At 43.9% G+C, this 25,996-nt stretch overlaps 1 protein-coding gene across 1 annotated transcript in view; it reads right to left on the reverse strand.

The window, feature by feature from the left end:
• PKD1L3 (polycystin 1 like 3, transient receptor potential channel interacting) overlaps positions 1 to 25,996 on the reverse strand; it is a 1,100,724-nt gene that overhangs the window by 461,159 nt on the left and 613,569 nt on the right. The window contains exons 20-21 of the mRNA XM_086945530.1: positions 15,930 to 16,161; positions 10,609 to 10,708 (exon numbers count right to left, since the gene is read on the reverse strand). Of these exons, the coding sequence (XP_086801656.1) occupies positions 10,609 to 10,708; positions 15,930 to 16,161 (332 nt within the window). The remainder of the gene's footprint in view (positions 1 to 10,608; positions 10,709 to 15,929; positions 16,162 to 25,996) is intronic.

Raw genomic sequence — 25,996 nt, forward strand, 5'->3', positions numbered from 1 at the left:
GGCAGCAACTGAATACTAGGACTAGGCCAATGCCTAGGAAGGATAGGATCTTCCATCCCCAAGCTGTTAACGTTGTCCAGAACCAACCGGACCAAGTCCAGGTGCCTGGATCCTGATGTATCTGATTTGCAATTTTATGGAGACGTGTAATAGCTTGATATACAGATGGTGCATTTTGTGGTATGAAAACACAGCAACTTGACCCGATGACCTTACAGGCTCCGCCTCTATCTGCCAAGATGACGTCAATAACAAGACGGTTCTGAAGGACAACAACCCGCATGGCGGACTGCTCTTCTGTTAAGTTACCTAAGGCGGAGGCAGTTTCATTCACCACTGCTTCAAGCGTTCTAGTTAATCTACGTATTAATTTACTATTCTGAACAGGTCCTAAAAAGAAAAAGAATCCTTTATTAAAATCAGTGTACTGTTCCCATGCCGTTTCTGTGTAGTCGACAAGTGGGATATCTCTTCTGGGTCTATTCTTTACTAGATTGGTATTTCTATGGTAATCAGGGGGAGCTAGGAAAACAGGTGGCAGAAGGAATGCAATGTAACAGGTACCATCCCAATCTGGAGGTAGACGTATGTATGCGGTATGACCACAAACAAAGTAAGAATGACTAATAGCTTTAAAGGACGATTTACCATGATCACTGAATTCGATCACAGTAGTGCATTTACTATGACCTAAGTGTACTGAACCTTTCTTCCTGATACATAATTCACCAGTAACTGGCAATACTGACATAGTGGGTATAACTGGCGTGTCTTCGGATTCAACAGTAAGAATCATAAGGCTAATTGTGTAATTACCTAATCCATACACTTCATTTTCTAGATCTGTTCCTATTCTAATGGGGAGTCCCTCCTTATCAGGGTAACAGACGTCAAGCAGGACTAAGTTCAGGTTTCCCCAAACCCAGCCCCCATCGAAAACAGCAATATCAGGATCTAAGGAATTAATTATTTTAAACCATGCTCCGCAGGAGCCATTGTGAGTGAACGGATACGGAAAGAGGGGCAGAGCTCCCTTGAAATTCTGGAAGGGAGGGAGTCGGCCACATATCCAGCAGTCTGTAGCATTGTTAGTTTGATGGGAATGATGTAGCATACTAATGAATGTATTGTTGCGCAGCGCAAGTCTGTAGGAAAGTTCATGTGGAGGTAACTTACTGAAAGTGTGTTCAGCAGATATATTATAGGCAGATTGTTCACGCTTGAAAATAGGGTAATAGATAGGTAATAGGATGCTAGCAACAATAATTAGAATACTTAGAATAAACATTATTAATAGTGCCACTATACAGTGACTACGAAGTGATTTACAGTATGTACGTTTCTTGGCTTCTCTCTCTCTCTCTCTCTATCTCGATCTAGGGGATACATGTCAGAAACTATTTAACCGATTCACCTAGGGGAGGACTTAAACAATTAAACTGTCTGACTTGCTAGATCGGAGTTTCATGCGATAATTTTCTTGGGGAGTCTTTTCTCGTTCAGATTCTGTAAAGTCTTTTGTCTCGACACAGTCTTTGGTGGGGGTGGACGAGTCTCGATCAGGTTTCAGTCCAAAAAATTTCTTCACATGACTCGTGTGAACCCACCCCTTTCTTCCTTCGATTTTCACGGCCGTCCTTGTGGTGAGAAGAACGGTCTTCGGGGACTTCCAGCGGGGCTCCAGCGGACTCTTTCTGTCGAAGTTGCGAACTAGCACAATGTCGCCAGGACGGACGTCGTGTGGCTTTACATCAGTGTTGTCAGGGAAGGCTGCGGCAACCTGTGAACGACATGATTGGAGTGCAGACATCAAGGAGGCAAGGTAATCTGTCAACATATTACAATCAACATCAGTAATCTTTTTCGGAATGGGCGTCCCCCACATATTCGGTGGTCTGCCAAAGACCACCTCGTACGGGGATAGCCCTGATCTCGAATGGGCGACCATTCTCATGTAGAATAGTGCCACTGGCAGGGCGACTATCCAGTCGACCCCTTTCTCCTGACATATTTTGGCAAGGCGGATCTTTAGTGTCTGGTTATGCCTCTCTACAAGGCCTGCGGCTTCGGGGTGTCGGACACAATGGAACTTCCACTGGTATCCCAGTAATAAAGAAACTTCTTTCATTAAGGCAGATGAGAATGGCTGACCGTTATCTGAGTACACGACACGAGGCAGGCCGTATCGTGGGAAGAATTCACGAACCAGCTGCTTGGCAGTGGTCGGGGCAGTGTAATCTGGGACTGGGTATGCTTCGGTCCAGCGGGACAGAGCACAGACAACTACGAGAACATACTTAAATCCTCGACAACGGTCCATCTGGATATAATCCATCTGGAGGACTTCAAAAGGGTGATCGGGAGGATGAAATCCACCTTGCTCTACAGGGACGCTTTTACCTGGATTGAACTGACAACAGATCATGCAAGTACGCACTTTCTGTTTCGCTGCTGCTCGTAAGTGTTTATTGTTCCAGAGATTTTGTAAACTGTCTAACATCGCTTTCTCTCCTAGGTGTGCTGGGCTATGTGCTGTATTAATCATGACTTGAACCATAGAGTCAGGGAGAAACCATGTAGACTTTCCCTTCGTCATCCAACCTTGATCTGTCTGGATCCCTCCTAGTTCAATCCATTTCTTTATTTCTTCTGGAGTAGCATGTGTCTGAATATCGATAACATCTAGTGTGGGATCCCTGACTGTCATGCAATTTGTCGGTTCTGTTGTCTTTGTTGTATCAGTTGTCTGAGTGTGAGTCAGTGCTGTATGTTTTGCTGTCTGATCTGCCAGGTCGTTACCCTGGGAAACAGAATCTGTGACTTTAGTATGTGCTTTACACTTCATGACGGATATTCCTGAAGGCAGATGTATTGCTTCTAACAGTGCTTGAATGAGGGGACCATGTTGGATCTTGGCACCATGAGAGGTCAGAAAACCTCGTTCTTGCCATAGCATGCCGAAGTCGTGTACAACTCCGAACGCATAACGAGAATCAGTGTATATGTTGACATTTCTGTTCTTGGCTAGAATACAGGCTCGGGTCAGAGCGATGAGCTCTGCCGCTTGAGCAGACAGTGTATCAATACGATGTGTTTCTTTAACTTCAGTTTCAGTGGTCACTGCATACGCGGCCACTAATTCTCCTGTACTTGTTCTCATACATGAACCATCCACATAAAGTGTCAGGTCTGGATTTGTCAATGGAACATCTGTTAAGTCTCGTCGGGGCTTTGTTACTGCATTAATGATCTCTATGCAATCATGCGGGGCTGGATCTGTCATAATGGTAGGTAACAGTGTTGCTGGGTTCAGGATACTGCAGCGTCTGATTTCTATGTGTGGCTGGAATAGTGTCAATTCGTAACCTGTCAGTCGTGCTATGGTCAAGTGTTGAGTCTGAGTTCTGTTTAAAAGAACCTCTACAGAGTGTGGAACTTGTACTGTTAACTGATGACCTAAAACAATTGAATCGCTCTGTCTGATTGCTAGCGCTGTTGCTGCTACTGACTTTAAGCACGCAGGGAGTGCCTGGGCTACTGAATCCAATGTACTTGAAAAATAAGCGCAAGGCTTATGTGAACCTGCTTGATCTTGAGTGAGGACAGACAATGCTGTACCATCACGTTCTGTAACAAAAAGTGTAAACGGTTTGCTGTAACATGGTGTCGCTAAAACTGGTGCTTGGCATAATGCTTTCTTTAATTCCTCAAAGGCTTGTGTATGTTCCTGAGTCCAAGGGAGGACAGTCGAAGTTGCTGCCTCCTGCGTCGTTAACTGGATGAGTGGTTTAGCTAGAAATGCATATTGAGGAATCCATTGTCTGCAGTACGAGGTGAGGCCTATGAAGGCCCGCACTTCCTTTTGTGTCTGGGGTCGAGGCATATGTATAATTAACTGAATGCGATCGGGAGTGAGCTGTCTCCCCACTTTGGACAGCAAGTGACCCAAGTACACAACTTGCTGAACACAGAATTGCAGCTTCAAAGGAGACACCTTGTGTCCCTTGTCTGCCAGGAAATGTAAAACTGTCAATGATGCTTGTTCACATTCGGGCTCACTTTGTGCGGTGATCAGTAGATCATCGACGTATTGCAGTAAAGCGGTGTTAACTGGCATTTGAATACAATCTAGTTGTCTTTTCAGTGCTTGACTATAGATGCTGGGGCTTTCTGTGAATCCTTGAGGTGCGCGGGAAAATTTGAAACTTCGTCCATTTAAACTGAATCCGAAGAGATATTGGCTCTCCGGATCAATAGGTACACTGAAGAAAGCGTTCTTGAGATCGATTACAGTAAAGAACGTTGCTTCTGAATCAATAGCAGTCAATAGGGAAGAGATATCGGGGACCACAGGGTACTGTGGTACAATGCATTTGTTTAATTCTCGAAGATCAATCACCAGCCGATATACTGGCGGTGCATTGGGGTCTGTGCGTTTAAGAATCGGAATGATAGGTGAATTACAGATATTGGAGTCGGTCTCTACGACCACTCCTTGGGCAATAAGCTCTTCAATGATTTTCAGTAAAGCCACTACAGCATCGGGTGGTAACTTGTATTGTCTGATTCTGGGTAGAACAACTCCTGTCTTGAGTGTAACACGGTATGGAGTGATATGCATACAACCTACGTCAGCTGGGCCTTTTGCCCATAGGTGATCTGGTACATTTTTCAATCTGACATCAAAATCTCGTAAAACATAATGACCCTTGAAATCCCGTAGAAAGAGTCTAACTCCCTCCGGGGAACAGCATATTATAGCTCCTAGAGCCTTCAGTGTTTTAATTCCTAACAGATTTTCTGGGCATGAGTTCGTAAGTAATAAATCTGTAACTCGTGATAATGGACCCACAGCCAATGGTACTGGTTCCGATACTTCATTTACAATAGGCTGTCCTGAAAAACCAAGGGAAACGTTCTGTGAGCCTGAGAGGGGTGCCCCTGGGACTTCATTATGACTGATAGTGGTGCGGCTTGCCCCTGTGTCAATTAAAAACTTTCTGTCTTTTCCCAATACGTGACTGTGTACATAAGGACCTTCTTGATCTACAGGAATTTCAATAAGAGGCAAACCACCTTCCCTCTCTAGGCTGTTTCATGTATATCGGGGGTAATCTGGATATGCAGATTGGGCATACTGGTACATCTGTTGCGAAACTTGCTGAGTCGCGGCAATGGGCTGTGGTCCTGCTACTGTCTGTGCTGTATGGGATGGAGCATGCATAGGCTGTGTATTCTGCATTGGCTGTACATTTTGTGAGGTCTGTTGCTGAACCTGATCTTGTCTAGACGGATGCGGTCTTTCTTTAGTTTTACCTGTTGCTATGTTATGTTTCAGGACTGGGCATTCATGTACATAATGACCTGGCTGTTTACAGTAATTACATGTCCCCTTAACGGGAGCTGTAGTGTGACTTGTCTGGGTCCCACCTTTTCTCTGACCGTCGGCTGGAACTGTCTGAGCTACTAACATTTTCATTTTCGTGTCTTTCATACGTTTCTGTTCCTGATCTTGTTCTTCTCTAATTCTGTTCTGATGATATTGTAACATTTGTAACATCTGGGATGGCGTATTTGCCTGCCAAGTACTTTCAACCTTGTACACTCTATTTTTAACTAATGGTAGGGAGTTCTCGACTAGTTTTGATACAAAAAGGTGTGGATATGATTCGCTGCTTGGTTGTAGGCCACTATTTATAATGAAACATTTCTCGAATCTTGAATAGAAGTCACTAGTATCTTCATCATGTTTCTGTTTACAGGACGAGATGGCGTCCCAATCTTCCTTTCTAGTTGTCAATAATCTTGGCAAAACCTGTACTATTAAACCGGGTAATGCTTTAGTCTTGTCCCCAAGGCCTACTCCTGGGATTCGTTTGCTTTCCTCGTCTTCTATTTCTGCCCATGCAATCTTTGTGTCCCCCACCTCCCATTCTTTTTCCTTTAATTTCTCGTAAATGCCCGTGGGCAACAGTACTTTTAACATTTTCATAATATCATCATACGTGTAATCCCCCATCAGTAACATGTCTTTAAGCTCTCTGTGAAAACCTGCAGGGTCTTTATCATGGCACGGAACTAGTTTCTTCATTTCTAACAGCTCTAACTTAGTCAATGGCGTGTGCACATATACACGTTTCAAGGCATGGTCCGCACCCATAACTGGGTGTACTTCTCGTAAGGGGTTCTGGCTTTCAATGCCACTCAGGCATTGCATGTGATACGTTTTCCTTTCTGGGGGCGGAGCGGGAACATATTCAGAACTTATGAAAGTGTTATATTTATGTCGTTGTTCTAGAATTATCTGTATTAACTTGGTACTGAAACCTCTCCATCTATCCATGAGTAGTGCTTCTAATGTTTCGTGTAAGGGACCTGGATCAGAATGTTGGTTTCTATACTTGATGAGGAGGTGCTGAATCATGTATACACCTGCTAATTTCTGCTCGTCTGGGGAGAGGTTCAAGAATGTCTGCGCTAACGTATCATCATGATATATGTCTGGGTTTTCGGCCCATAACACGGCTGACCGGGCTAGTTCCTGTTCATCCATAGAATTGAGTACATGGTACCCCATTCGGTCTCGAAGCCTTTTATCAGTCTCCTGGAACTGGTGTTCAGAAGAATTCGGGTTTGTTAAAGCAGAGAGAAAAACTCTCTTGTTTTCTGGACGGATGCCTTTCCTAAGGTAAGTTCCCTTACCTACATACGCTATAGTATCTGTAGCTCGTTCTGGTTCTTCAGGTTCTTCTTCCTCCTCGGAGGAAGCTTTTTCTTTCTGGTGTGCTGTTATTACTGCTTTTCTGATTTTCTTGTACATACTGGCTATGCAAGCCCCCTTGTCATGTTTTCCTTCGGCTATATTTTGACCCCACTTGTTTAGTGCATCTAATTCACTTTGATCTGTTCCGGGCCTGTCTCGTTCTCTTATTAGGCAATTTATAAAAAATCGTAGTATTTGTGCTTGAATGTCAACTTTCTGTTTCTCCATGGCATCCTTGATACTGTCAGGGTCTTTCCCTGTCTGAACAAACTCATATATTCTATCTAGACGGTCCTTCATTCCTACATAGCATAGCAAGATATCAGTAGCAGATCTTAACCGTAGTGATGCCAATATCATTAGATCATTTTTACCGGGTACTGGATCATATCTGCAAACGGAAAGGTTTTCTTTAAATGCGTCAAGTCGGGGTGACCTGAACGTGAGAGGACTCTGCATATCCCTGAGATTGAATCTGTGTGTTAATGGCGGGGTCCGTAGACCCGCGGTCGCACCTCCTGAAGCGGATGCTTGGGCATTGTCTCCCTGTGGAGTCTGTACCTGAACTTGAATTTGTCGTTTGGTAGGATCAGGTAGATGTGGTTTCGGTAGGTCAGTTTTCGGTATGGGAAGTGGCGGAGCTGGCGGAACATGATCTGGGGGCGTAGTGCCACCCCCGTCCCTGTCAGTAGGCAGGGCACGAACAGGCAAATTGGTGTAAGCTGGTGCTACATCCTCTAGATAAGAATTTAGGAATATGTCTTTAGTAGTCTTATGCATTACTTTAGTTGGAACTAATGGTGGCGGTAAGTTTTTCGGTATTTCTGATAGGGCCTCAGGTGTGCCCTCGGCCGCAAGATACATACCGTTTACAAGATTATTTCGGGCACGGTCTATTTGTTCTGTTTTTACTCGGATCCCTTCAATAACTAATTCGTTTTCTTGGGCCTTTTCTGATTCTTTAAGTCTGTCTTCTCTACGGAGTGCTTTCTCAGCACGCTTATGTGATTCCTTGCGCCAAAATTCTATGGCGTCTTTCTGTGATTGTCTAGCTTTCTTTTTCCATAATGCTTCTTCTACCTTCATGATGCACTCGGCATCCCATGTTCCGGTAACAGGCCATCTGTGTCTTTCGTCTAGGTGTTTGGTATAATCGGCCCATAAATCTAGATATAATATGGCGTCTATGCCATGTTTATGATACATAAAGTTACCTGGAGTGTCCCTAGGGGGAATAGGAATTTCTTCCTCCAGTATCCCTTTCCTAGTTCCTATCTGCTTTAACTTGTTGAAAAACGGCATTTTGTTTACTTATTACTGAATACTCGATCCTTACTACTTAATACTGGTTACAGCTACCTTATACAAGAAACACAAAAATGCACATTAAACGGTCACATTCATACCACGACATTAATCACATGAAAAGACATTTTTGAGACATAGATGACTACCCCCTATACTAGATGTACTGCTCAACAGTACAGATACACTGGTGTAACAGTGCAGAAATTCAGAATACTAGATATACTGCTAAACAGTACAGATACACTGCCTAAAAACAGTGCAGACCGGACTTGTGTACCCAAACCCGTCTAGATACGTCCCAGCAATGGTACTCACCGGGAAGCACGGAAACTGAAGGCCTCGGAAAACTCGATTGGACTGGACTCGACTCGGCTCGACTTCGGGGAACTTCGGAAAACTTCGGAAAACTTCAGAAAACCTGGTGGGCCTCTTGACACCTCGGACCTTGCTTCTTTCGGCTAGGCTCTGGTCGGGATCCTCCGCACTCCTCACCGCCTCGTCTGGGCACTGATCGCAGTCTTCGTCACCTCCGTGGGCCAGAGGGAGATGCAGGAAATCCTGCCAGTACGCGTAGATTCCGTCTAACTGATGGCAGGGGACAGAGCTTGCAATGCGCCAACCGGCGCGTGAGGTGGGGGAGGGGTCCCTGTTCAGGCGCCAAAATGACGTAAATAATTAATTTACTCTCTTAATTTCTATGCAGGTAAGTATTTAATCAATAATAACTCAGATCGGAAAGAAAAAACCAGAGTCCGTGGTGTTAGAGTTTCTAAGGGTTTTATTCCTCAAAAAGGAATGGTCGTGACCAAGATATCGGATTCTGAACACCACAGGGGTGTCAGAAGGGATAGATGAGCGCGCTGCAGTTTATTAACAATACATAGCTTATATACTTAATTCACATCATAAGTAATAGTGCAGGAGGCGTAACAGCTGAGAGAAGACAAGATAACAGTATACACGTGGTACTAGTACGTAATCAAGAGGCGTGAACTAGGCGTGAACTGGAGGTGTATGCTAGAAAACGTCACTGATAGGTGACGCGGGTGGGTGGCATCAAGCAGAAATGTGGCAATGTCAGCAGAAATCGGAAGCTTGGATGCGCGCGCAGCTGCATGACGTGTGCTTGGAGGGGTGCAGGGGACTTGACATTTACACTGACGGAAAGAGACAGAAGTCTGGCATGTCAGATCAACTTGTACTTCTATCATATCTGATATCTGATGTTTAGGAACCATATTATCTGGGCGGAAAGGTCTCTAGGGCAGAAGCTATTCTATGCTAACTGTGGATACGTGTATAAGCGCCTAAGTGTCTGCATGAGAAGCGTAGGGGGCACGGGGCCTTCCATGGAAGCATGGTAACAGAGGCTATGAATTACTTGCACTGAGACAGGTCGGCCCTTTGGCTCTGCAGCTGGGGAGGATGTTTACTGAAGCTGGTAGGCAGGAATGCATTTTCGAGGAGCGGACAGATAACTCGAAGGTTATAGTCAGTCTTGGCAGAAAGCAGGCTGAGCTGAGCGCGAGGGGCCGCGCTGGGAGTAAGTCAGAGTTCACGGGTACAGATGCAGCCTGGGCTTGAGGCTGTCATAGTCAGAAGCCAGAAAAAGAGGCTCGATGGCAGAAATTCAGGGCCTACTCTGTCAGAGCAGGAAAAACATGTAGAGTACACTACAAAAAGACGTTGGCATAGCATACTTAGGAACGGACTATTTAACCCATTCAGGGTGGGTCTGAAAGAGGACAAGGTAACGTTGGACGCAAATGTATTTGCGTCTTCATAGCTGGCACAGGAGGGAAGTTACATGCACTTTAAGCTGGTACATGGAGTCGGTGGGGTACGCGCTAGGGAACATAACTTGACCATAAAATTTATATTTCCTCAGCTTTATTGCAGAGAGTTTGATGCAGGGATCTGAAGTGAATTAATATGTTGAGACGTGGCAAAAAGGGATTTGATTGGGCATGGCATCTTAGCCCATTGCATCTTGTGAATGTGCGGTGACCAATTCTGAACTAACTGCACATGGAAGTTAGACAACTGTGTATGGAACAGAAATGTCAAGAACTGACACAAGCGGTCGTAGATAGAGGTAAGTTGGATAAATGCCTTTAGGGAAGACTGAATAGTCTGAGAGTGATTTCTACCAAATGAAAGATTGTTTAACTGTCAAGATTATATGCACAGTGATCTGGAAGTGGAGGCACTATTCTGTTTTGGTAGGAAGCATGTTTATTATGGATTATAACATGCTGTTGTCCGATGTATTGAAGAACTGCAGTTGTGACATTTTCTGCAGGAATGTGCAGCTATTGAAAAGTGAGATTTGTAATGGGAGGAGTGTGAGTTTCATCAGTAGCGACATTTGTGGTGAATTGTGCACCAATGGGATGGAGAGATTTGTGATGGACTAGTAGTGAGGTAAAATGGAGAGGATTGTTCGAAGGTGGGTTTATGGTGCCTTCCGAGTTAACCTTGTGTATTTGATAGTTGAATGATGGGCACATAGAAGCGGTAAAAATCATAAGGAATACCTAGCACTGCGAGAACCTCCTGAAGTTGGTGCTCTTCTCCAGCGTCTTCCATGGTTTCTTTCTTCAGTACTCGAATCTGGATGACTGTCAGCGCAGCTGTCTGCATGGTAAAATAGAAGGATTAGTTCTATGTTTTGACCTGTGTTATGTTTTTCCGGGGTGAGGAGTGCAAATTACTGTGCAATTCAAGCTGAGGTGCACTGCACACATGGAGAGAAGGAATCAGGAAGAAATTATAATATGTTGGCTAATTGTGGCTATTAATCTTCCCTTCTCTGCTTGACAAACATTTGTGAACAAGATAAAATCAATTTATGCACATTAGCAACATATGTATATTTATGATGATAGTATCTGTATGGAACAGAGCCAGCTTTTGACCTGTGTTATGTTTTTCCGGGGTGAGGAGTGCAAATTACTGTGCAATTCAAGCTGAGGTGCACTGCACACATGGAGAGAAGGAATCAGGAAGAAATTATAATATGTTGGCTAATTGTGGCTATTAATCTTCCCTTCTCTGCTTGACAAACATTTGTGAACAAGATAAAATCAATTTATGCACATTAGCAACATATGTATATTTATGATGATAGTATCTGTATTCAACAGAGCCAGCTAGCAAGCAATAGAGTACTGAACTGTGGGATACCATACAGGATCCTTACAATGAAAAAACACCCTACATGATGATTCTATGTCTCTGTTCTTCAGTTTCTCTGCCTGCCAAATGCTTGATTGAAAAGGCTATCTAAGAAATAGGTATCCATATTTTACACAGTTATAAGCACAGCAATCTTGAAGCATTGTCTGTTTCAATCCTGCCTTTAGAATACCCCTATGTGTTTACAAAATGCCTAGAAAATGTAGAAAATGATGAAATTGCATCCTCATACTGTACCAAGCAAGCATAGTGGCTGAGTCTGACTTTGTAGGGGTGTTTTGGGGATGGTGGTCTTCCAACCAGTGCTTTAAATGGGCCGGTAATCACTGGTACCGGAGTACCGGCACTTCTTAGATTTGTCACTCTGAGTACCGGCACTTCTCTTCTGCCAGAGGAGAGTACCGGTACTCATGACAAGGGAGGTCACTGGCTGAGAGTGTGAATGAGAAGGTGGGGACGTTTCTGTCAGCCAAGGCGCCACTTGTGTAGCCCCCATCTGAGCCCCTGCTGAGCTAATCAGCAGGGCTCACTTGAATAATGTGAGGTGCTCACGGTCACGCTGTGCTAGACAAAGCAGGGTGGAGATTCATTTTACCTGCTAGTGTGCGCGTGTGATTTTCAAAGCGCCGAACTTCAGAAAGTGAAAAGTACTTTCAACATATACATTTTAGCAGTGGCAAGGGCGGCGGATTCTCACACTTCCTGTACTTTCTGGATCAGAGGGTTAATGCCCAGATAATGCGATGGAAGAGGCTCTTTGAGCGCTAATCTAACAGCGTTCTGCACTGAGAAACCCACCTTCCTATAAAAAAATGTCTCAATTACCCAGTGTGCCTGCATTTGTATGACTGGTTTAGTAAGGAAAACGCGTGAGAGAGAGAGAATCAAGGCATGCTCAGGAGGTATTTTAAAGAAAATGGGCGGCACGTTGTGTGTACATGTCTGTAGTGACAAAGGTTCATGAATAACGTAGTAGGGAATGTTGGTGGGTGAGTGAGGGGGTGGGTGAGTGAGTGGATGGATGAGTGAGCTAGGGTGGATGTATTGATCGATGGATGAGTGAATGGATGGATGAGTGAATGGATGTATGGGTGAAAGAGGGTGGATGATTGGATAAAAGGGCGGATGATGGATGTGTAAGTGAAAGATTGGATGGATGGATGGATGAATGGAAGTGAGGGAGGATGGATGAAAGGGTGGATGATGGATGAGTGAAAGGAGGTATTGAGTGGATGGTATAAAGGAGTGAAAGGGTTGAATATGAAGGGTGCACAGACGGAATGGTGAAAAACTGAATGATGGATGAAAAACCGAATAGATGACAGAATGTAAAGGGTAAATGGTGGACATCAGCAGTTAATGGTAGGATGAAAGGATGACTGTATAGATCGATGGAAGAGATAAGAGATATCTTCTGGGGAGGGTCATGATGATTTGCTTCATTTGCTAGTTGTGTAAGAGCTTTGATTTGATGTGGGGTTATTTTCAATTTCTTCCTACCCACATGCTCAAAAATATATAGTATTGTGCCAAACATCATCAATTAACAGTATGGCATTAAGAAGGTGCAACTATTGCAAAAAAAGGAAAAGTTAACATATTATCGCATGTCTCTTTCATTTTGTATAATGAGTTAACCTGCTTTGTTTATATAAACACATTTATCATGTTCTTTGGTGTGTGCTGCAACTATTATGGAAGTTGTTAGTTATCATTATGTCTTGCCCTTAGCCCCGCCCCTAGTTCCGCCAGCCCCGTCCACTCATTACAACTCTAGCTCATTTTAATGAGTACCTGCACTTATTTGTTCCCATTTAAAGCACTGCTTCCAACAAATGGCTTATTTTACTTCCGGAACTATCACATAATCCCGCAGCATTATTCCTCACTATTAACAGAATCGGCCCACACTGTTGCAGACTCTCAAGAACAAACACAGCTGCCCAGCTTAGCACACTGGCCTAATGCAGTCTCTTTTGGCTGTAAAGGGTACTCCCAGCTAAATGAGTTTGCGTCTGACCCACGCAACGCCTGATAACAGAACTTTTGTTTCTGAGGATTCCTTGAATTGTGATAATGTTTGGAGTTGGCGTCAGCTATTTTGGAATGCGGGGTATACGTTTCCTTGTGCCTCATGGTGTTGTTGCTGGGCAACCGTGATACAATGTCGCTGCAGCCAGGACCCTTGCTTTCGGATTTTTAAATTACTTTGGGAGAACATTAATTCCCTAACATTTTAATGAAGAGTATGTCTGATATTATTCTTCAATCAAAATGTGTTAGATAAGGAATTGTGAGCTACGTCTTGAACATTTGGTTTGGTCATTTCAAATTTTTGGGATTTACAACATTTTAAAGCTTGGGTTGTGAAGGAATAGAAATATGTTGCATAACGTTATAATTGCTTATGCCGTATATATATGAAAGTGTATTTAGGGTACAAGTGATAATTAGTAAGTGACACATGTGCTGTTATATTAGGAACTGTGGAGTATTGATGAAAGTTAAGTATGTTCTAGTTGTACATGAGACAATTCAGTATTAAAGTTATTCAACAGCAGAAGTTGCTTATTAATAAATCAAGAGGTTGTTATCGTGCCTACTGAGGAGAGCAGAAGAGCGCATCAATAATCACTCATATAGCTATACTCCAGTTTCATACAAAGAACCCAGAGAGTTGGTTACACAGATGTATCTTTAAGGCATATCATTTCACTGTTAAGGTTAGGTGCAGAGCACCCATGTTAGGGTACGAAATCATCTTTCAGTGCCTTTAGATACCCATTGCAACCAAAGTCAGTGCCCAGCAGAGTGAAGAGGTAGTGTAGTGATACCTTGTGTCTCTATTTTCTAACTTATTCCATACCCTCCCACGGTGTCTACTACTGTCCGACATATTGGGTTGTGTGCAATCAGTTGAGAATGTGGGAATGGATGGAAGAATGCATTACTCCCACTGGATCCGAAGTGCATGGTTAGTGCTTTCTGAAAAGGAGCAGCTCTCCTAGCTGTCCCTAAATTTTCATTACACAATACAGTGCATATAGGCCTCTTTGAATGTACCTAAAATTAATGTACATGTAGCCACCATCATTAGCATAGTATGGTGTGTAATAAGATAGTGTGATACTTCGGAAATGTGAGCCTAATAATGCCAATAGACACGGACTTATTGTGTGCAAAGTAAGATAAGTTGATCAGAGGAAGTTAAAGGGCCTTTAAATGAGGGATTAGGGTGTTTTAATGATAAGAATGCTATATAATCTTAAGACTTACGGCCATATTCATCCACATGAATTGCGCTCGCAAATGGCCAGATTCTGAGAATCTGGCCGTTTGCGAGTGCGATTTTTGCATTTGGGATTAATCATCCCAAATGCAAAAATTGCTATTACCGAAATCGCATATTTGCGAGGAATTGGATTTAAGGAATCTCTAATAGAGATTCCTTAAATCCAATTCATCAACCAATTGGAAATTGCGAATTCGCAATATTTGGTCGCAATTTACCACCAAGTCTCACTTGGTGGTAAATTGCGAAAAAAGAGTAAAAAGCACTGTAGTGCATTTTTTTCTTTTGCATGTTACACACACACATGTCCTCTGGACATGTGTGTGCGCAACACCTGTTCAAATGTGCATTTGAGGGGTGCTACAGGGTGTCCTTTGGACACCCCTGGCACCCTTCAAATCGCAATCTTATTTGCGATTAGCAAATTGCTAATCGCAAATAAGGAATACTCCCCATTCATTCCTATGGGCCTTTTGGCCCATAGGAATGAATGGGGAGTTTTTCCTTATTTGCGATTAGCAATTTGCTAATCGCAAATAAGGAATCAGTAGGAATCGCAATAAATTTTGCTAATCCTACATGAATCCCGTTTTGCGAGTCCTTAATAGCGAATCGCTATAATTCGCTATTAGGGCCTCGCAAAACGGGAGATTGATGAATCAGGCTGTTAGAATGGGAGTGAAGACTCCTCAATTTTCAGAAATGAGCAGACAGCTTAAAGAATTTGCTCAAATGAAAATAATTTGTCCCAAAATAGTTGTCGGTTTGTAATTAATACCAGTATTGAAAAGTAAATTGGGGGCTCTCCTACAATGTCAAATTTCATGTAACAAAGATGTACTCCGCAACATTTTATTAACTTGCCTTTTTATCAAGGTATTACACACATGCAATAGGTAAACAAATACATTAGCTTCATGTGATTGACAGACGAAAAATGGACTCTCTTGATCATTGACATGAGGCTAGCGCTGACTGTTTTAGTGCATACCTTTCAGGAGGGATGATGGGAAACTAATGTCTATTAATTCACGGAGTACCTCTTCATCCCTAGCATCATGAGTATGGTGACATGGTGAACTCTAGGGAGCCACAAGAAGATCAGCAGCTAACAGTGGGAAGGGAAGCTCTTATACTCTAGATAAAGTACTGTGCTTGTGACACTAAACCAATGCTGCCAAACCCAGAGATTGTGGGGCAAAGCCTGAGGGCTTCCTAGTGAACATGATGTAATAAATAACTCGGCTAAATAATACATTATTCTTCTATGAATCTTGCCTGTTAATTAGTTGTATAACACCTCCCTGGTGTAGTAAAGAAGATAACGTTAGCTTTGTCAGAACCTGTAAAGTCTACTCAACTGCTTACCTTGACTGGTGGCATGATGAAGATACTCTGGAAAAGAGACAACAAAATGGAGATAACCCAACTGGTGGTTTTCTCTTTGGTCATAGAAAAGCTCAGCATCATCAAGTAGTACACACAAAATCCACTGATGGAAAACAGGATGAACCAGCAAATATAGGCGAACCACCCAGGAAGCCGACTCGAGAGGGACCTACTCCCTGTATAATCTGTAACAGGGAATCCAGTCCTCAAACTGTAAGAAGGAGAAAAGAACATCAGTAAAATTGAAGAAGTAGAGAGAATGCAGCATTGGTTGAATGACTGAAGTCAGAACAAACAGAAAGGACACAGAAAGTCAGACTCAAATGTGAAGATTGTCTACTGCAATATACAGGTAAAACACTGATAGACTCTGCACTCCACTGCATTTTCATTGTAGATTCCTTTCCTTCAAACTCTCCAGTGAAGAAATTGGTTGCTCCTTCCTATTGATCCACTCTGTTTCCTCACCAGTCTCTGACAAAACGTTTATTTGTCTTGCCAGGATCACTTCTACTGCTAGTTCATTCTATCCACAAGAGCATATTCCAGTGGCAAGGATAGGCTGTCTTAACCTTACCATCGGCAAATGTGTCCCAACCTCCTGAATTCCTCAACAGACAATGCTCTCATTTGTTTTGGTAAGATTTTCACTCTAGGGATAAGTGAAGAATTCTGTTCCCTTTAAGGGTCTCGTCTATGGACCCAAGACTTTGATAGAAAATGTCTGCTCCAACAAACAAATTCATGCATGATGCATCACTGTAGTTGTGCCACAGAGTAGAGAGGGTCTAGATGGATTAGTTACTAACCTGTAATCCTAGTTCTCTTCCAGGGGTCTCCTCATCAAAGTCATAAGCATTAGAATATTCCCGCCCATGCGTGGGACCCCGGAAACACTACAATATATGGGCCCCACATATATAGAACTATATATATATGTGTACTAGCAGCCCGCCCCAGCGTTGCCTGGGATAGAAGGGGGCTGGGTGCTGCATTTCAGGTTTGCGTGCTCTCCCGCCCAGGCCCCCGCCCGCCACAACATTGTCTGTGTCCCGGACAATGTTGTGGCGGGCGGGGGCTGGGGCGGGAAAGCACGCATACCTGAAATGCTGGCTTCCCCTACCCCCGCCTGCCCTGACATTCCCCAGCAGCCCGTACTCCGCCCGCCCCGACCCTGGCTGCCCCGGATTCTTACCTTGCCTCTGCTGCTCACACCGCCGGTCCATATTTCTCCGCTCCGCCGCTCTGCCACTCACCACCTGTCCGCCGCCGCTCCTCCCCGCGCCATATCCGCCTCTCCGCTCCGCCGCTGGCCTCACTTCACCGCTCCTCCCCTGCGCGCCATGTCCGCTGCTCCTGGGACGCTGCTCCTCCCCTGCTCCTGACGTAACGACGCACAGTCGCGGCCGGCGCTACTTTGGGGGAACTACTTTTTGTAAAAATGTAACTTTTTATATAACGTTTATTTTTAAATTTTTTAAAGCCTATGACCATCTACACACCCTGCCGATTTCAACGGTGTATCGGGTGTGTAGATTGGGGCTGTGGTTCCCGAGTTTACCTTGCCTAAAGGTGCAAGTTCTCTCTTTATAATAGTAGTATAGATGTATATATTTCAATAAGTATTCCATTCGTCGAAACAGAAGTAATCAGGACACTAGAGTTGCTGGTGCACATTTTTTTTTTAATTAATCTGCCCACTGGGGCATGGACTTTCAGTTAGCGCAGGTGTGATTATTTACAAATCTCGTTTTTATTTTATTTCAAACGCTTTATTTTGCTTCAACGAGACTTGTTTGAATTTTCAAAACTCTATTGATATGGTCGTTATACATTGACCGATACGGAACCTGTTCTTTATGAAATATGGAACTTGATATGTATTGCAGCACCTTGATAACATTCGCGCTATTAATATTTATATGTCTGTTATTTATTTCAATCTTTTACTGGCATTTTTCGCCAATTCAATGTTTGACGAATAATTATCTAAACGTATGTGACAAAGTTAACGGCCGCTAAAAGCACTTTATTCATTTGTAACATTGTTTATCCAGCAACTCAAAGTAAGATAACTACAGTTTTTCATTTATCTTGACTCTGCTACCAATGGCTGCCATGAATGTTCAATGTTTGTACACACAGGGGGATTAGTCCTATTTCTATGTTGAACTATGAATTAAAAGGACACTTTTGGTTTTTCACGGCTGAAACGCGATCAAGCCGAAAGGTGAAACGCGTTGTTTCCTGCCAAAATTAAATTTTTCTTGCACCAGCAACTCTAGTGTGTCGAGTATGTCTGTTTCGACAAATGGAATACTTATTGAAATTTGTTGGGTGACCGGGAGCCCTACTTCGACCCGCCTGTGAGCGGGACTGGCGTTTTACCGGAACTGTTGAGTGTTTGTATCTAAATAAAGCCAGTCCGTTCCCTCGCTTGGATTTGCCTGCCAACCTCTGACTTTACTTGCTGAATTATTTTACAGATTCATTGGCGATTTCTCGATGACTTGAGCAAAGCGGCAAGGAGTGAAATATTTTGGTCATTCGGGAGCAGCTGACACACCGTAGGGCGGATCGGAAGACGGAGTGGCGCTGTGGTGCAACCCCTGTGAGTACGTTCCGCCGATGGTGTTAAACTATTCCCGTGTCTTTTTCTGAGCGTGGTTTGGGAGCCGATAGTACATAGGAGGAGACGTCCTTCATATCGGCTAGAGTTGTTGTAATATTGGCAGCCATTCCCTCTGATTATATCATCCATCGACAAGATAGAGACAAGGGAAGAGGGGGAGGAGTCGCCCTAGTTGTGAAAAAATCTTTTTCGTGCACGGTCACGCACACAAACACCATCGCAGGGGCTGACTCTTTAGCTTTCACCCTCTCCCTTTCGCCCCAGCAAGCGCTGAAGGGTCTTGTCGTTTATAGACCCCCGGGCCCTGTGGGTTCGTTTTTTGACGATCTCCAGCAGGTCCTGTCGGTTCTTGTTTTAAGATCTGAGCAGTGTATATTGGCTGGTGATTTCAATTTCCATATGGATGATCACCAAGACCAAGATGCTATCAAGCTATTGGATATTACATCTACCATGGGCCTGTCCCCCTATCTCTTCGGCCCGACCCATGATAAAGGCCATACACTTGATCAGATCTTTTCCACTTCACCTATCATGGCTGTCACACTTTTACCGGTCTTATGGTCTGATCATTGTCTCGTTCACTTTGAAATATCCTCCACTGTGAAACCAATGGCCAGTGCTACGAGATTACAGGGTAGCAGCCATAGGGCGTTCCATCGGGTGACACCAGATCTGTTAGCTCAGGCTCTGGTGGATCATCCTCTGTCTTATTCGGGTGATCTGGACAATGACCTTGAGAGCCTGCAATCCTGGCTTCTAGCTAGATTAAATGAGCTCGCCCCACTACAGCTTGCCAGGTCTGCCACCCATCGGATTTCGGCCCCTTGGTTTACGGAGGAATTGGCCCATCACCGTAGGCAGTGTAAAGTCGCAGAACGGGCTTGGAGAGCCCAGTACGATTCAGAGGCTAAGCAAAATTATAAATCCATGATGAAATCCTATCATGATTTAATTCTTCAGGGCAAGAAATGCTATTTTGCCAAAAGAATTGAGGATGCGGCAAACTCCTGCAAGGAGATTTTCTCAATTGTTCGAGAATTTACCACCCCGCGCTCAATCTCAGCTCAGGACGCCCCGGCAGAGACCTGGGCCAACACCATTGCTAATTTTTTTACCACCAAAATTAGGCAAATACAGGATTTTTTCCTCCGAGATCAATGGATGACCCGCTGACTCTGCCGATCGAGACAGCTCTTCCGTTGACCTCAGGCCCAGTCCTGTTACACTTCCCGCCCCTTACGGTTTCCGCATCCTTAGCTTTGATGAGGAACCTTAAATCGGGCTCACCGCTAGATCCTTGCCCGGCAAAATTCTTAGCGAGAATGGCAGATGTTGTCAACCCTATAGCCAATCCCATTCTTAACCTCTCCCTGAGTCAGGGATTTCTGCCTCAATCTTGGAAACAGGCCATGGTGTTACCTCTTATTAAGAAGCCCAATCTGGATCCAGAAGTGCCATCCAATTACAGGCCAATTTCGCTCCTTCCAGCACTTACCAAAATCTTAGAGAAACACGTTCACAGCGTGTTATCTAACTTCCTGGAGTCAAACGACCTACTCCATGAGTCCCAATCGGGCTTTCGCTCTAACCTAAGCACCGAGACGGCGCTCTTGGAAGTCTCTGAGATTGTGAAGGAGGTGCTGGACACCGGAGGCAGGGTGATGTTAGTTATGCTAGACCTGTCGGCGGCGTTTGACACCGTCCCCCATGAGGATCTCCTCACTAGGCTTCATGACATCGGTCTAGGGGGGACGGTGCTCAACTGGTTTCGTTCCTTCTTAGCCAACAGCCGACAGACGGTCTGGGTCCCACCTGGATCTGCCGAAATGCCGCCATTGGGAGTCGGAGTCCCTCAGGGCTCCGTACTGAGCCCCACTCTATTTAACATCCTCATGACCCCTCTGGCGACATTGGCAGAGTCCTATGGGGCCCGGATCGTCTCTTATGCTGACGACACCCAGCTTCTGTTCACCTGCCGCAAGAGCGAAGATTTCGATGGAGCAAGTATCCGCGAGTGCCTTGGGGCTGTTTTTAATTGGTTCCAACTTAACAGCCTCAAGTGCAACTCGGATAAATCCGAGATACTATTCTTCGGATGCCCATCGGAACCAGTCTGGCATGGCTGGTGGCCCGCTGACATGTTCCCCCCAGCTCAGTCATCTAAATGGGCCAAGAACCTGGGAGTTAAAATTGACAACGAGCTCTCGCTCAAATCCCAGGTCTCCACTCTTACGGGAACGTGCTTCGGGATCCTCAGGATGCTTCGTAAATTCTTTCCTCTTCTATCCGAGGAACATCGGAGGATAACTGTCCAGGCACTTATAGGATCCAGATTGGATTATGCAAATGTTCTATATCTGGGTCTGCCAGAATATCTCCTACAGCGCATGCAGGTGACCCAGAACGCTGCAGCTCGAGCGATTTTTGGCCTGCATCGCCGCACTAGTGCCTCAAACCTTCTTCGATCCCACCATTGGCTTCCTGTACGGAAGAGGATAATGTTTAAGGCCATGACTTTAGCCCATAAAGCCCTGCATGCCAACGGTGCAAAATATCTTCAGAAAAGACTCGATTTTTATCGGCCTACACGATCCCTATGATCGGAATCATTGGCTCTGGCAGTGGTGCCACGGATAAAAAGGGCCCGACTGGGCGGCCGGTCCTTTAGACTCCTTGCCCCCCAGCTATGGAACTCCCTACCGCTGTCCTTGCGGACCACATCGAATCTGCTTGCCTTCAGGAAAGGGTTAAAAACTTGGTTGTTTTCGGGTTAGTGTGTTTCTTCTTCTCTAGGTTTCTGTTTTTATTTACTGTTATGTTTTCCAGTTCTTCTTAAGGTCTGGAGCACAAAGCGCCGGGACACTCCTTTGGAGTAGCCGTTGCGCTATAAAAGTCCCTTTTAACATAACATAACATAACATAACATAACATAACATATTAACAAGTGCGAAAAATAATGGCAGCGTTGGATTCCAAAAGAAAGGCAACTGCAGATAAGCTTTTCTTTATGCAAAGTGGCACAATTACCAACTCGGGTGCTCAAGCAGCGAGCATCAATGACGAAATTCAACTGCAAACATTACTTGGCAAATTTGAGAAATTGCACAAAAAGGAATTATCAAAGTGGTGGGAGGCAGAGTCGCTCCAACGATATATAGAGGTTGGAAGGGTGCCAAGCGATTTAAGAATATTTACTATCCCAACTTTCGAGGACCCTGACCCCGAAATGCTGGAGGAGTGGGCCAATAATTCTTCTTCATGCTCAGTTACAATGATGCGCATATTGGTGAAATATGCCATCAAAGATAGAAGCAAACTATTGGAACAAACTGAAAAACGTATGATTGAAATAAGTACCTTGATGTCCAAAGAAGCACTTGATGATTTCATGAAAAATTTGGAGAACAAAATGTCGAAATTAGAAGAGAAAATAACAATGAATAAACAGCGCAAATTTCTCAGAGACTTCAAGGACTATCAATTAGGCCGAACTCTCACTTTTCATTGTAAATATGACCATCTCTTCGATAAATCAGCATCTGGAACTACAATAAATCCAGGCGCAGTGGCACAAGTGGAAATAAGCGAAAGTGATGCATCTGATGGTAGCCTCCCAGATATTTTGACTGTTGGCCTCAATCAAGCAAGCAATGAGGACCGACAGAAAAAGAAGAATACATTTTTTTTAATACAATTTCAAGTCCTGAATCAAGGGCGGACAGAATCCCAACAAGATCTGGGGAGTCAAAGGGGAAGGGGCCGAGGAGGACGCGGAAGGGCCAGAAGAACAAACAAGCCGAAGTCAGACAAAAACGCAGAAAAATTGCCCCTGGGAGTATTAACGAGGGGCAGCAAAGCCAAAGTATGACGGTAATCAATCTCTCACAAAGACTGCTATCGGCTCATGAAACTGAAGTTTTGTCGTTAGGACTTTCATTTTGCCCTTCAGCAAACCTCAATTATGCACAAACCAGAATAGACTTGTTTTATTTTGCCAGAAAGCTGAAACTAAAGAAATGGTTTGAAATACATACCAAAAAAACTTTGCCTTGTACGAATGCTGTGGTTTTAAGTGATTTAGACACGCATGATGTTGATTTACTTGAATTAATTTCCTCAGGAGTCATTGAAAGAGATGATGTTTTGAACAGTGAGGATATCAATGTGGATGTAAATCCAGGGAGTAATTTCAAATCGAAATCCAAATTTCTTCCAAATATTACTTGTGAGGCTGTGGAGGTGTTTGAAAAAGGAGTGCTAAGTGACATCAAAAGACCTAAGAACAAAGAAAATACCGAACAATAGGAAGAATCTCTTACCTGAACACAGACAGGCTATAGAAGATTTAAAAAATGATACTCAGATTGTTATCCGCAACGCGGATAAAGGGGGAAATGTAGTGGTGCTCGATAAAGAGAAATATCTGTCAGAAGGTCGAAGACAGCTAGGAGACACCACATGCTACCAAACTTGCACCCCCTCTGAGATAAAAGCATCTAAAATAGCTTTTGAGAATCTGCTCGAGGAATACAGAGACAAAGGGTTGTTGGAATGGGAGTAGTACAAATTTCTGAGATGTGAACATCCTAAAACTCCCATTCTTTACCTCTTACCTAAACTCCACAAAAATGCCACAGATCCTCCAGGAAGACCTATTGTGTCTTCAATGGGCTCCCTGTTGGAAAATACCTCGCAATATATCGATCACTATTTAAGAACTTTTGTGATCGCCCTCCCTGCTTACCTTAAAGACACAACACACTTTCTAAAAATCATTGAAGGAATCCACTGGGAATCCTCGTACACGTCAGTTACTCTTGATGTGAGCAGCTTATATACGTGTATACAGCATGATCTAGGACTGGTAGCGGTTGAACATTTTCTAAAAACAAGATCGATCTCATTTTCTAGCCATTCCAAAATGCTGACGGAATTGATTCATTTCTGTCTAACTAACATTTTTTAAATTTTTGATGACAAGATGTACAGACAGTCACAGGGCACAGTGATGGGCACCTGCTTCGCCCCCAGTTATGCCAACTTATTTATGGGCTGGTGGGAGGAGCAGGTGTCCACACAACTCACTGAATTTAATAACGAGGTTGTCCTGTGGCTTAGGTACATCGATGATAATTTTATGATTTGGAATGGGAGCTTTGAGACAGCTAGGAAGTTTGTGCGACTTCTTAACAACAACAAACTGAATCTAGTTTTCACGGAACACATTCACAAGACCTGCATTGAGTTTCTTGATGTACTATTGGAAGTTCATGGAAAGAGTATAAATACCAGCCTTTTTTGCAAAAAAACTGCTGGGAACAGCCTCTTAAGTGCTAGGAGTGCCCATCCTCGGAGCCTAGTAGATAGTATACCCTCTGGCAAACTACTACGGGCAAAGAGAAACTGTAACACCAACTCTGCCTATGAACTCAAAAAAGAAATAATGTGCAATCGTTTTAAGGAACGGGGTTACAAAAGTAAAACGATCAAGCAGGCATGCAACAGGGCGGACGCCACTGTTAGGAATGAACTGTTGAACCCTATCCGGACCATTGATGAGGATGACAAAGTTAGATTCATCACCACTTACCAAGGACAGGCCCATGAGATTAAAAAGATCTTTAATAAACACTGGCATGTTCTTGTAACAGACCACCACCTTATATATAAGGAAGTTGAGAACTGTTGAGTATATATATATATATATATATATATATATATATATATATATATATATATATATATATATATATATATATATATATATATATATATATATATATATATACATATATATATATATATAAGGAAGCAGTCCTAGTCCCGACCGATAATGGCGGAACCATACAGGTCCAGACCTCAGAAGCCTCACGCCCAGCAATGAAATACAGCCTCAAAGATACCAGGAATCCAAGAGTGGATAGCAGGGAAGACGGTTTATTTGAATAAGGATGACGCGTTTCGCTCCACAAGGGAGCTTGTTCACATAGCGCGTATATATATATCTATATATATATATATATACACACACACACACATATATATATATATATATATGCAACTGCAGTCTCATACACATCAGAGCTGAATCATGCTGTAAGGACTTCCCATCATAACATGAAAAACATGCATTAGAAATAGGGAAAAACAACAATAAAACATGTTTTGAAACTGTTTTAACCCCTTAGCTGCGGCCACCATGCTCGTAACAGAACCACTCCGTCACGAGCCTCAGTCATGCTGTGCTGGTGACGAAGTGGTTCCGTCACAACCCCGCCCGCTCAATACAACGCGCCGCGCAGGCGAAAAATCAGTGCAGCACAGGCGCTGCGGCCGGGCCGTGACGGAACCACTCCGTCACCAGCACAGCGCGTCCGTGGCTGGTGACAGAGTGGTTCAGTCACCAGCATCAATGTGGTTAATGCTCAGCAGACAGCAGAAAATCTCATAAAGAACTGAAAGCATAGACATCTCCCAGGCTGCATTGCAAACCACAGTCCAAAAAGACTGAAAAGCAAACTCATAGCAACATAGAGATAAACTGACAACGTGCCTTTAAGGCACTCCTGGCCCCCAGCTTCCCATCATGCCTGAGGGGTGACAGTTAGGTCAGTTGTTCTTTGCGGAGACTGAAAAAAGCCATGGCACACAGAATTAGGAATATTTCCAAACAGAAAAGTCCTTTGCCCGAGGAGGCGGGAGGGTTGCTTATGACTTTGATGAGGATACCCCTGGAAGAGAACTAGGACCACAGGTAAGTAACTAATCCTTCTCTTCCAGGGGATCCCCATCAATAGTCATAAGCATTAGAGTGGAATAGCGAGCCTCACCTCATCTCCCTGCGGGCAAAGGAGCAAAACAGTAATATAACCAATAAGCTTAGAAGAACTAAACTTAGACAGATAGTTGGCTATCCAAACAGATTCCTCAAGGAGGCTTGGCCCACTTGAGTATCCGCCCTGGAATCGGATTCTAGGCAGTAATGCCTCGTAAAGGTGTGAACCGATCTCCAGGTTGCAGCCTTGCAAATTTCTAACTTTGGAACATCATGCAAGAAAGCCACTGTGGCCGCTTCCTCCCTAGTGGAATGCGCCTTAGGCGACAATAGTAAGGTTCTTTTTACCAGTTGATAAGCCAAGTTAATGCAGGATAAGATCCATTTGGAAATTGATCTCTTAGTGGCTTGGAAGCCTGTTCTCATGGCGCCATATTTGACAAATAACTGATCCGTCTTTCTTATGCCCTTGGTACTCTCTAAGTAGAATTTAAGCACCCTTATGAGGTCGAAGGAATGTAGCGACCGCTCAGCAGGGGTTGTGGGGTTTGGAAAAAAGGATGGAAGGGAAATGGACTGATTAATATGAAAATCAGACACAACCTTAGGGAGAAAATACGGGTGAGCCCTTAAGAC

This window comes from Lissotriton vulgaris, chromosome 12 (genome assembly GCF_964263255.1).
Source record: "Lissotriton vulgaris chromosome 12, aLisVul1.2, whole genome shotgun sequence".
Classification (NCBI taxonomy): Eukaryota; Metazoa; Chordata; class Amphibia; order Caudata; family Salamandridae; genus Lissotriton; species Lissotriton vulgaris.